Raw genomic sequence first — 13,401 nt, forward strand, 5'->3', positions numbered from 1 at the left:
ACATGTTAACTTGAAGCTGAAGTCCACTTTTACCTCTGTTTGAGGGTTTTGGAGACTAGGAACCCGTTTCACATTCAGGTTGTGCCCCAGATGTGATTTTACATGACTGACATTGAGGAGGTCCCGCAGCACTAGAGCTCTCCCATCCAGCAGGTGGTGCTCCAAATCTCTGTAGGATAGAGTCTTATTCAGCAGAGAGATAGGGAGAGAAGGAGAAAGCGTTATTTGTGAATAATACAGATAGCAAATGTCTGTGCTACAGAGACAGATTAATTACCTGGTTCTTGTAGAGGCCGTTGTTATCAGGCACAAATAGAGTAGACTGTATAGTTATATTGCTGAGGCGATTCATAAACTCTTGCCCTTTTGATGCAGCTCTAGAATAATTCATGATTTGCTGGAGGGGAAAGAAATGTATGAAATACACACCACAGAATTCATTATAGATTTCATGTTTATTTACTGTTTTTAAGAAACTGCCCGAGTTTTTGTACATGCTAAATTTGTGCATATTATTCCTAGCAGCAGACCCTTTATTGAGAGTATATTTCAGGAGAGCTCTTGTACTCACTGAAAGAAAGTTGGAAAAGTTGGGCTTGGTGGTGAGAACCTGCAGGATGTTGCCAGTGCAAGAGTAACCATCACCAATGTAGCCAATCTTACACTCACACTTTACATCTAAAACAATACAAATAGATGTGCAGTTAGGTGTAAAAAGGGGGCATATATTTGTCTAGAAGTCTCATCCACAATCTCAGTAAAATCTAATGCCCAAAGCTCAAAAGTTTAAACCCTTAAGTCTATGGCTTTAGACCAGAACGAATTCCGGAAATCTTATGCATGCTCAAAACCTAATACCGCCTAATAATATTGAGCATTTGAAGTCTTCGGCATGGAGGAGTTGGTGTTGTATCTACTGTATACTGAATTCAGATGTTGAGCTAATTTATGAGTTGCTATATATGACTTTAGAAAAGACATTATTCATAATCACACTCTCCATTGTTTACGGTAGTTCACACTCTCTGTGTCACCCAAATCAGTATTAGTCCCTTCTGAGTCTGGTTTCTCTCAAGGTTTCTTCCTCTTACCATCTAAGAGAGTTTTTCCATGCCATAGTCACCTCAGGCTTGCTCATTAGAGATTTAAATCTAATTCTAATATTAATCTTGAACTTTTTGTACTATATTTCTAATGTTCTATATAACCTACTTTGAGACAATGTTCATTGTTAAAAGAGCTATACAAATAAAATTAAATTGAACTGAATTAAAATAATAACCCCTCATTCCTGCAGGATAGCCCCGAAACCCCCATTCCCAGTTCATAATCCTGGAAAGCCATAACAAAACCTAACTGGAAACCCAATGAACATGGCCTTGTTCTATTCTTTAGTGTAGAGTCATGTAGTAATAGTAAATAAATCTAATCTAAATGCAATGTACACATTGTCTTAAAGATGTTATGTATTGATGTTAATGAGAAATTTATTTTATGTCTATTAAAGCTAAGGGAACATACCTTTTATCCGGTAACAGAATGTGTCCCAGGTCTTACTTAGATCCGTCCGAGTGCCATAGTCCACTATACCCACATGACCAAATCCACAGTTAGGGTTGGAGTAGCTCATGGGATAAGCTACCCGGTTCTGTGCAAGCCACCCAGCTGAACACATGGTATATCCAGCCTGCAGAACATACAAACATGATCACACACCTCAGTGCAAAGTAAACCTTATGCTGTAACATAAATGTGTTTGCATGCACTGATGCATACCTGCTGTGCATATGCAAGCTGTGTATAAGTAGCAATGGTGCCTCCTGCCTGCTTACACGCCTCTTGAGCCTCTGTGTAGTTCAGCTTGTACGGCCCCAGGGGAGAACGGTAATGGAAGACACCGACAGTTTTATCTGAAAGCCCGAGAATAACCTTTAGAAATATTCATTTGAGTTTAAGTACAATTAGTTTTGCTAAACCTCATTTCTTTGATATTCCTCTGTGGTGACCTATTCAACTTTTTGTTTATTATTAACATCGTAATGTTTGGTCACTATGCTGAGAGACTGGTCAAGGTATACAGATAAATAGTAAAAATCAACCTACCTTCGTAATGCAGGTCAGTGCACTGTGCATCTAAATGACACTGGCCATTATCCATCATACAGCGGTTTACTGGAAGCACCTTCAGTTCACATGTCAGCCCGTCTCCAACATAGTTAGTTTTACACTCACACTTTCTTTTTCCCTGTAGTTAGAAAAATAGATAAATCTGATAAATAGTACTAGTCTTCATTACTTGATCTTAGCATCTAAACACATTTGCTGGAAGGCATTATATCAAATAATCATAAGCATACACTGGCAAACTATCTAACCTTATACTGACTATTAATCAATAGCAAGCATGTCTTAGCCCTGATTGGTGATTTCTGTCCTCTACTAGATAAATCTTATTACATATAAACTATTCCGTAGAGAAACTAAGAGAAAAGTCTGCTCACGGGTCCAGTCATGGTGCAGAGGGCATGCTCATTGCAGCCTCCATTGTCTCCTTCGACACACGGGTCTGCCGGCGAACAGACATATCCGTCTCCTGAAAAGCCGTTCAGACATGTGCAGTTCACTTTCTCTCCTTTCTGGGAACATTTGGCATTTTTGGAGCAGCCACCATTCCAGAACTTGCACATATCCATTACTGGAGATGATGAGAGAAAAGTGGGATATTTGGATTAATGTTTGGATTAAAAGAAATAGCTTTATTCTTTGTTTCTATATTTGTTGCTTCTTTAGAACCAGAACAAAGCTCTTTTTTTTTTTTTTTACCTTTACAGGTGATTCCATCTCCCTCGTAGAAGGGTTTACACAGACAGGTGCTGTTCTCGGTACACACTGCGTTCTTGTGGCATGCAGGTATACATATAGGACCATCAGCTACAGCATTAGAAATAAAGCCAGATACATAAGTATCAATATAAAAAAGTCTTCACATCCTATATATAAAGAAAACAAGTTTTCTCAAGCTGCCAAACATGAACTACAGTTACATGCCTAATTTATGTTCACATTGTGTACCAGCCCAGCCCTCGTCACAGAAACAGGAGCCTGTTCCTTCTGGACCCTCATCACATGTTCCATGCTCTGTGCAGTTACAGGCTAAGGGAAGAGAAAGAACATGTAAAAAAAGAAATAAATGAAATATAAATTGCATATATAGATTACTTTCCTTCCCTATCAGAAGTATTCTAATACTAATCTCTGCATAATAGTAATCTCTGCATATGAAGTGCAAAGTTTTCAGCCCCATGCTTTGTGAGGGAATAATGCACAATATAGAATCATATATATAAAAAAATTTAATAGTGAAAACAGCATTGCATTTCAAAATATACCTGAAAACGGAAAAACCCAGAAGACACAGATATGTGAAGAACATGCAAAACTCCACTCCATTTTGTCATTAGTGTTCAGACTTTTGCATTTAACTGTATAATTCATTTACAAATGCTGAAAGCTGAAAATGATTTAATGATAAAACACACACCTTTGCAGTCAGGTCCGAAGTGTCCGTCAGCGCATAGTTCACAGGCCACGCCCTGAAACCCTGCATCACATGTGCATGTGCCGTTTCCTAACAGATCCTCATCACAACGCCCATGGTTACTGCATGGAGATCCTGGCCCTCCAGGACAGGCTGGAGAAAAGTGTTTAATATCACTTATTACAATTGCAAATGTTCTAATATAATAGTTTTTTCAAGCTTCGCTTACCCAGACAGTCCTTGCCATAGTAGCCTGGGCAGCACATGGGTTTCCATATGGCCATAGAGCACACAGACTGGCATCCAGTATTCACAGACAATAAGTGTCTTGGAAGGTCACAAACCTTCCTAGCCTGTATTGAAATCAGATTATTTCAATAAAAAAATTCAGACCCTCATTTTGCAACGCAATTTAACTTCAGTTTGATTTGTTCTGTGTTTTTACAGTAGACAAAAACTACAAAGGTGGATTACATTCTGTATTGATGCAAGTCAGAGAGTACATAAGTAAACTTGACTTAAAAGTAACTCATCCTGTGAAACTGGATAGTGACGATTATAAAACAAGACAGTATACAAGTATGGAAGAGTAAAGATAAACAGTATCTGTGTTTACAGGACGTTCAGGAGTCCAGGGATGCACATTATTATGAATCTTAATGATAACAGCAGCAGTTCTTAAACAGCATCTGTTTTTCTGCACACAATCTGAGGATGTCAAGAAGCTAAGATTCCATCCTCTGTAATCTGTACGGTGCACCAGACAAAAGGTATCTGCGCTCGTTATTATTTTTCCCTAATTTAGATATTCATATATCGAATAATAATAATAATAATAATAATAATAATAATAATAATAATACATTTTATTAATAGGCGCCTTTCTAGTCACTCAAGGTCACCATACAAATTCAAGCAAGTAATAAATAATAAAATAGCACTAAACAACAGTCAGATTGGATTGCAGCCTAAGATCATGTGGAATAAGCACTTCTAAATAAATAGGTTTTGAGTCATGTTTTGAATGTGGTGAGAGAGTCTGTGTTTTCCAGAAGAAAATTCCAGAGACGAGGGGCGGTACGACTACATGCTATAGCGGTCATGGTGGTTAAATGGGCAGGGGGTGTAATAAGGAGCCTTGATGAGGAAGAGTGGAGAGTACATGAGGTAGCGTAGAAATGTATAAGATCTGAGAGGTGTAGTGGAGTAAGGATATGAAGAGCTTTGAAAGTGAGGAGTCTTAAATCTTAAAATCAATATGGTGTGTAATAGGGTTTTTGAAGAGAAGGGGTAATTTGATGCATGATGGGAGTCTGGGTCATGATACGGACAGCAGAGTCCTGAATCTGAAAAGAATTTCTGAAATCTTGGACACGCCAATAGAAATGGGTTCGCTAAAAGCATTAACGAAGCGTTGCTCATCTAAATACTCAAATGCAGTAAGAGAAAGAGGAAGAGTGTGATTATCGGAATCAGAACAAACTTTCATGCGTATTAAAGAAAGAGTGTAAATAAATAATGGTGACTATACAAGAGAACTAGACCAACAGAATGAAAAGGTACCTTTGGTTTGGCTACCTCAGGGCAATCATGTACCCGTGTAGAACTACAAACTGTGCAGGGCATCTGGCAATAAAAAAAAATAGAGAGAAAATTAAACTGCTGAACAAATGAACACAAATGTTAAGGCATGACTAGAAATTGTACACTGTAAAATAGATTCAAACCTTTCCCTGTGTGTGTGTGTGTGTGTGTGTGTATGAACGTCTGTTTGGCCTACAAAAAAGTCTCATATCTATTTCAGCTTAGTCAAAATCTTCTCCTTTGTCTTCTTTTGAATTGCTCAGTAGCATCCCTAACAAAAGCAGCTAGCTGAGGTTAACTTTATATGTCTATAATTCAATTCAATATTATTAGTGCAGAGCAAAGCAGCTTTCTAAGAATATAAAAATTCAGAATAAAAAGTTTAAATTATGTATCTATCAAATGAACAAGCCAGAGGCAACAGCGGCAAGGAAAATCTCTTTCAGATGATATGAGGAAGAAACCTTGAGAGGAATCAAACTCATAAGGGAATCCAAGCTCAACCAGGAGCTTTAGGGTAACTTATAAACGCAAAGTTATCAAAGTTGAAAACATTATTAAAATATTTTTTAAAAAAGACACCTTGCTCTTTTGCCAAATTTTTTCCATTCCAGACTAATCCTGATATTGTAATATGCAAATTCTTACTCCTCCTACTCACCCCTGCAATTCCCCGCAGATTGAATACATCTGCTGTATTGTTTTTATTTAGTTTTATTTTATTTCATTACTTTTGTGCACACAAATATCAGTTCCATAGCCACAGTTTACTCCCATGAGACTCTTACAGTAATATCTACAATGTCCTTCTTATCGCAGCGTCCTCCCAGACTGGGTGGGGTTAGGAAACAGTCGATACCATAAACAAGGCCCTCGTTGAAATTCATATTCCTCTTCACAATTCGACAGTTCTTATCGTTGACATACAGTGCACCCTAGAGGAATGGGAGAATATAATCATATTACCCAGGGCAAAACATGAAGAACTACGAAATCATGACAACTTCTGGCATTTTTCCAAAACAATACTATATTTGGTTCTAAATGATTATTTGTTGAATAAAAACAAAGTCAGATCAAATCAGCTCAACTATCAATTAAATAAGAAATACAGGTTTATCTTCACCATAGGCAGCTAAAAAAAGCAACAACATGTCTCTTTCTTAGCGAATAAAGAATTGTTAGTATTGGGAAATTGTTGGAGTAAAAGAGGAATAAAACACATCAGGACATGTTGTTACTGGAAAATAATCAAGAATGGATTGGTGTGATTCCTGATGTTGATTATTTTCCAATAACTTTATGACCCTGATGTGTTTTATTCCTCTTTTAATACAGCAAATTCGCAATACTAAAATACTTTCTATTACGTATGTCATAACAGCTCTTAATCATTTTTTCTCACCAGCTCTTAAAGCTCAAAACAACGTACAGCACCCACAAAGACCTTCCTGTATTGGAAAACTTCAAGTTACAGCTTTACACCCTGATCGCCTCCTCACAGAAAACTTTACCATATCAAAAATTACACACAGTTTCTAGTCTGTTTATGTGGATTCGCCATAGATTCGTAAATTCTGTGTTATTAATCAGTTTTGTTTTCTTGGGGTCACTTACTATTTCATCTTCTCCAACGCAGCTCACAGAAATATCAGAGCCTTGAAGAGTCTTGAGGGAATCGTAATGCATCACCTCTGCAGTGTGCAACTAAACCACACACACATGAAAAAACAGAGAAAACAGACTTTCTTTCTACCAAACATACTTTTTGTAGAGCACAGCTGGACTTTAAGATATTTTGTGCAATTGGAATCTATTTAGTGAATTATCTGAGATTTGGGCAGCACAGAAATCACACCATCTCACCTTTTTGTCTTGGATGATATGGTACTCAAGATACTCCACCAGTTGTGCTCGGTTATGCAGGCCATACAGGAAGTCCTTTTGTGCTTGAGGTAAAGCTGCCATGGTGGAGTCTGTGGGCAGGAACAGGGTGACCGGCTGGTGCAGAGGATCCTGGATTTGTTTTAGTACCTCTGTATCCTACAATAAAAGGTATTTTACTATATTCTACTTCTGTATATGTAACTATAATGAGATAAACAGCAAAAGGAGAAATTTTTGTACACACTTCCAGCAGCTTGTAGAAAGTCTTGAAGCCATGTTTATCAGCTATGTCTTTGAGGGCAGTCTGTCAGGAAAGGGAAGATGATACGAACCTTATGTAAAGTTATAAATATATAAATATTTTAGTGCTGTTAGGTGTACTGGAAAAAGTACTATATTTAATGCTTTAAGTAAAAACGACCTCTGTTTTTGACCAGTTGACCAGAAACAGGCACAGATTTAAGTACACAGCATGGAAATTTTTAGGTATAAATTTGCATCTGATTAATGAAAAACAAACTTCAACTTTGTGGACGCAAAAAAAACCACCACTTATCCTTTATTTCCCTCATATGTATTTGCCTGAATTTAGCCACTATATGAACCTCTACTTAATGTATATATGATTTTCAGCTTTAGGAAGTTAAAATAACTCAAATGAATCAAGCAGAACAAATCAATTTCAGCAAATAAAAGTATTTATTGATCATGAAATTATGCAATCAAATAAAATCCTCTTTTAACAGAGAAAGAGGTGCTTCGTTAAATTGTCTTCTGCAATTCCTTGTTTTTTTAAATGAATTCATGTTAATGGAACTAACGATATACAAAACACTCGACTGTAAGAAACACTTACACAGTAAAATGTGAACACTTACATCTTTTTTGCCCGAATCTTTGATCTGCTGATAACTAGGCGGAATCAAAACGGTGTCGATTATGTGGAAAATCCCGTTGCTACTTTCTTTATCACTGTACACCACCGTGGCATTGTTATTGATTTGTATTGTACCCTGAGGACAGAAGATTACAGCTCAGATCTTAGATAGATAGATAGACTGACAGAGAGACAGACAGACATAGATAGATAGATAGATAGATAGATAGATAGATAGATAGATAGATAGATAGATAGATAGATAGATAGATAGATAGATAGATAGATAGATAGATAGATAGATAGATAGATAGATAGATAGATAGACAGACAGACTGGTTACCTCTGAATATGAAAGAGTGAGGATTTCTCCAGTGAGTGTGGTGAGTTTGCGAGGCTGCTGCAGTTCTTCAGGAAGCAGGCTGCGGCATGGCACTATGTGGTACAGCAGGATCGCAATATTTTTCTCTTTGTTTACCATCTGTTGATTCTAGAAAAGGACAGAAGGAGAAAACATATCAGAGACTGATGAAAAAAATCACATCGAGCATCATGGTGGGGTTCATCCCCATTGGGTGAGGGGGTTCGGGAATATTTTAATATCGGATAGAAGAGAATATTTTTGTTTTTGGATATAGAAGAGTAATGGTTTAGGATTTGTGAAAAGCTTGTGAAAATGTGCAATGTTGCATTAAATGTTTTATGTCATGTGACTGAGACAAGAATGAGTGACAATTCAAAATTGCTGTTTTTGTTGCACACTTTTTGTTGGCTTTACTAACAGCACAAGTCCTGATGCTTTGAGAAATCTGAAGTTGTAACAGTGTTATAAAATACTTGTTTTAATATTGCATTACTGCTCAAGTTTAAAGGCATCAAACCAGTTAGTAAGGATTGAAATGAGGAGCCCTGCATGTCAATTACAATTGGATTACATTACATTCTCCAGTTCAATGATCAGACTTTTTTCTTTGATAAAAAACATCTTTAGAAGATAAGATAAGATAAGATAAGATAAGATAAGATAAGATAAGATAAGATAAGATAAGATAAGATAAGATAAGATAAAAACTAAAAACAAAACTTGAATCCCTAAGGAAATTATTTTGCTAGAGACTGCTTTAGATTACAAGAAAAATATAATAATATAATAATAATAATATAATATAAATAATAATAATAATAATAATAATAATAACAATAATAATAATAATATATAATAAATGAAATTTTCTATGTATATATATATATATATATATATATATATATATATATATATATATATATATATATATATATATATATATATTCTATTTAGAAGATTATATAGATATATAGAAGATTTCATTTATCATTCATTATTATTATTATTATTATTATTATTAATAATAATAATAATAATAATAATAATATTTATATAATTTGATATTACACATGGTATTATGTTAACGTGCATATTGTAAATATTGTGAATTGGGACAGTGTATCTAAACTGTATATATTGGAGAATCCTCTATATGAGTCCTATAATAACACATATAAGTGTTTTTTTAAACTATAGAAATGAAATAGTCCATTAAAAAAAAAACTGTGATGTGCCTTGCAACTGGAACTGTCAGAGCTGCCGGTTGACCAATTTGGCCAGTCAGAAACAGCATGTTGGATCCATACCGCAATATCTTAAATGATGAGTTTATCTTCTAATTATGACTCAATAGTTCGAAATGATGACATCATAATTATGACTTTATGATTACTTGTTTTCTCATCATTTCGATTTAGTATTTAATTCATCAAGATGAAAAAGCTTAATCAAGCACTTACCCCCAGTTTGTGAAATGCATTATTATTAGGAGCAAACACGGTAAATGGACCTCGGCTCTGAAGATAAAAGATTTCAGCTTTCTAGGAAATAACATAACAGATAATAATGACTTAAAATAACATATTATAACTTAATAAACCTATAAATATAAATATAAACCATAAATGTATATTACAGCTGTAAATAGATTTTAAATAGATTTTATGACTTCTGTACAAAAAAAGTCCAAATATTACCCCCCCACAAAAAAAATAAATAAAAATAAATAAATTTACAGATCTAATGTCACAGCTTTGTCAGAAACGAAAGCAAAATATTTAATAACAGATTTTGCCGACAACAGCCGTAACGAAGGCTTCTGGGTTTTGCCTGAGAGCAACTCTCCAATATTTAACAAACCTCAGAAGCTAATATCCTTTTAAACCTGTTGTTTCACTATTCATGAAGTTATCTTTACAACATTTCTTTGTATTTGATGTTGAAAGTATTGTAAATAGACACAGACTTACTGACAAACTGTAGGAGAATTCAGTCAGACCTTTCTTTCGAATCTCCTGAAGTCAAAATGTGACAGATTTTAATTAGCAAAATATATGACACACAACACAATGGGAACTTTATCAGGTAAAGCTCATACATCCCCTACAATATGTATAATATCCATGACCAGTATAGATATATAACATGATTTTTTTGGTTGGTCTGTTGCTATTTTTAGTCAGCCTTTTCCTCCCTTTCTATCAGTGACTTCAACATGATATTAAATGTAGTACCTATAGTACTGTATACCTATAGTGATAAAACGGCCATTAACTGTAAGTAAAATCTAGGTGCCGATAATAAAATAGTCTATACATGTATTGGACAGGCTGTGAGGTCTACTGTGCTGACCTGAGGGAGTTTGCTTTTGCAGTTTATCCCATCTCCGATCTGATCTTGCGCACACGTGCAGTTCCTCTCTCCCGGGCCTGTCATGGTACATTTGGCAAATAGGTAGCATCCTCCGTTTTTCTGGAAGCATCAGGTGAACACTCTCAGATGTCACATATAAATAATGCACAAATAAACACTGCAGCCACAACATATAAGGACAAGTTTATCCTTATAAATACATTATAATTAGTGCTTGATAACATGTTGCTAATACCAGGTATTATAAAGTAGATGAAGATGATAGGACATGAATGAAGCAGGTTTTTACCTTTTTGCACAAATTGATAGGAGAGCATGTTTTTCCATCTCCAGAGTAGCCTGGCAGGCACAAACATGCTGACTGAAGGCACAGAAACATACAATGGTTTTCTTTATACTCCATGCAAACTCTTATAATACTTAATAACGAACTTTTCTAATAAATCAGTGAGAGCTGTGATTGGGCCTCCTAAAATTTGAAGGTAATAAGATTTTTACTGCATGCATACCCCCTTGCTACGATATAAATAATAAATTATTAGTGATAAATATATTAAAAATCTAATAATGTATTTATTTGGAATGTAAAACACATACAGTATTACTAATATTATTTCTTAATATTATAGTGATTAGTGTACTATATACTGGATACTATATGGTATATAATTAGAAACAATGTGACATGAATAATTATGTTCAAAAAACTGCTCTTAGTGGCTTGTATGGATTGTATGGATGTTATCGTGTGAGTGCATGTTATGAGATTTATTTAATGTGATCTCCTACACACACATGAACACAGATGAATACAGAGATGAAGGCATTTAAACTAAAAAGATATTTCATATATTAATCAACAGTAAATATATATTAATGGTGATTAGATATAGATATATAACGTGAACAAATGACCTTCTGATTGGGACAATAAGGACTGATAAGGTTTTAAAAAGTAGAAAAAACTTTTCAGAACAGTTTGTTGGTTTTTGCCTTAATTTTAGAATTATATATAAACACTAATCAGGCATAACATTATGACTACTGACAGGTGACGTGAATAAGACTGATGATCTCCTCATCATGGCACCTGTTAGTGGGTGGGATATATTAGGCAGCAAGTGAACATTTTGTCCTCAAAGTTGATGTGTTAGAAGCAGGAAAAATGGACAAGTGTAAGGATTTAAGCGAGTTTGACAAGGGCCAAATTATGATGGCTAGACCACTGGATCAGAGCATCTCCAAAACTGCAGCTCTTGTGGGGTGTTCCCGGTCTGCAGTGGTCAGTATCTATCAAAAGTGGTCCAAGGAAGGAACAGTGGTGAACCGGCGACAGGGTCATGGGTGGCCCAGGCTCATTGATGCATGTGGGGAGTGAAGGCTGACCCGTGTGATCCGATCCAACAGACGAGCTACTGTTGCTCAAATTGCTGAAGAAGTTAATGCTGGTTCTGATAGAAAGGTAGAAAGGTGTCAGAATACACAGTGCATCACAGTTTGTTGTGTATGGGGCTGCATAGCCACAGACCTGTCAAGGAGCACATGCTGACCCCTGTGCACCACCAAAAGCGCCAACAAACTGCAGCTCATTTGGGGTGTTCCCGTTCTGTAGTGGTCAGTACCTATCAAATGTATCCTTTAAACGAATCTGCTGCTAACATCTTGGTGCCAGATACCACAGCACACCTTCAGTGGAGTCCATGCCTCAACAGGTCAGGGCTGTCTTGGCAGCAAAAGGGGACCAACACTATATTAGGCAGGTGGTCATAATGTTATACCTGATTGGTGTATTTTTTTTATTCTAATGTTTCTTTGAATTTGAAAACAGAAGTACATTTTTTCCCTTTTTTGTCGAGACACCTCAAGACATGGAAACTTTCACACTGAACTGTAAAAACCTATGGGTATTTTTTTTTATTGCATCTTGATTTATTTATTTATGTTTGTTTACCTTGTTGGGTCCTGTGTGTATGCATTTTGAATTATTACCACAGCCTGCAGTGCTATCCAGACATGGATCGATTGCTAGAGAAATTCACATAATCAGAAATTTCGGAAAGCATTTTTCCACACATAACATACACTAAACATTAAACATACACTAAACAGAAGACGGCAGACTTACACACACACACTTGTCCGTCCCCTGTATAGCCGGGATTACACACACATTGCCTGCGTCCTGGCAGAGTCCTCTTACACACGGCATTGGGAGAGCAGCCTCCATTATTCTTTGCACAAGCGTCCACCACTTGGGACATATAAACAAAGGTCAGTGTTAAAAATGTGCCCTGAAATGTGAAATGTACGGGAGAGCTTTGAGAAATTTACCGCAGCATGTACCTGTGCAGTGTGTACCGTTCCCCTCATAACCAGCTGCACAGCTACAGTAATATGAATTGTCTGGTATTTTAATTAGGCAACTGGAAAACACACACACACGCACACACACACAAAATGTTGTTGTAGTAGAAGCAGAACAAAGCAAACACAACATTTTGTAACATTTTGTAATGATCGGTTTCCTGTGACATCATTGTTTGACCATGACAACATATTTAGGACCGAAAGATTCTCTAGATTTTTCAAAATAATAATTATTTACTTCCAAATATCTTTAATTCTATTTTTGCTGGCCACATAGGCACACAGTTTCAGCAGTACTACTCTACTCTACTCTACTCTACTCTATTCTCACAGCCTAGATTTAAATTTCCAGTAAAGTCATGAAAAACAAATAATTCTATTTCTAAAATGAGTTTGTTGTGTAAATACTTG

At 35.9% G+C, this 13,401-nt stretch overlaps 1 protein-coding gene across 1 annotated transcript in view; it reads right to left on the bottom strand.

The window, feature by feature from the left end:
- stab2 (stabilin 2) overlaps positions 1-13,401 on the bottom strand; it is a 38,843-nt gene that overhangs the window by 1,075 nt on the left and 24,367 nt on the right. The window contains exons 41-65 of the mRNA XM_058417538.1: positions 12,967-13,046; positions 12,749-12,874; positions 12,575-12,648; positions 10,913-10,984; positions 10,603-10,722; positions 10,221-10,265; positions 9,711-9,791; positions 8,230-8,376; positions 7,888-8,022; positions 7,254-7,313; positions 6,989-7,165; positions 6,740-6,829; positions 5,911-6,057; positions 5,102-5,164; positions 3,768-3,891; positions 3,542-3,691; positions 3,049-3,153; positions 2,824-2,931; positions 2,502-2,695; positions 2,104-2,245; positions 1,777-1,910; positions 1,522-1,687; positions 572-678; positions 278-397; positions 34-183 (exon numbers count right to left, since the gene is read on the bottom strand). Coding sequence (XP_058273521.1) covers positions 34-183; positions 278-397; positions 572-678; positions 1,522-1,687; positions 1,777-1,910; positions 2,104-2,245; positions 2,502-2,695; positions 2,824-2,931; positions 3,049-3,153; positions 3,542-3,691; positions 3,768-3,891; positions 5,102-5,164; positions 5,911-6,057; positions 6,740-6,829; positions 6,989-7,165; positions 7,254-7,313; positions 7,888-8,022; positions 8,230-8,376; positions 9,711-9,791; positions 10,221-10,265; positions 10,603-10,722; positions 10,913-10,984; positions 12,575-12,648; positions 12,749-12,874; positions 12,967-13,046 — 2,917 coding nt within the window. The remainder of the gene's footprint in view (positions 1-33; positions 184-277; positions 398-571; positions 679-1,521; positions 1,688-1,776; positions 1,911-2,103; positions 2,246-2,501; positions 2,696-2,823; positions 2,932-3,048; positions 3,154-3,541; positions 3,692-3,767; positions 3,892-5,101; positions 5,165-5,910; positions 6,058-6,739; positions 6,830-6,988; positions 7,166-7,253; positions 7,314-7,887; positions 8,023-8,229; positions 8,377-9,710; positions 9,792-10,220; positions 10,266-10,602; positions 10,723-10,912; positions 10,985-12,574; positions 12,649-12,748; positions 12,875-12,966; positions 13,047-13,401) is intronic.

The sequence above is a fragment of the Hemibagrus wyckioides genome, linkage group LG19 (assembly GCF_019097595.1).
Source record: "Hemibagrus wyckioides isolate EC202008001 linkage group LG19, SWU_Hwy_1.0, whole genome shotgun sequence".
Classification (NCBI taxonomy): Eukaryota; Metazoa; Chordata; class Actinopteri; order Siluriformes; family Bagridae; genus Hemibagrus; species Hemibagrus wyckioides.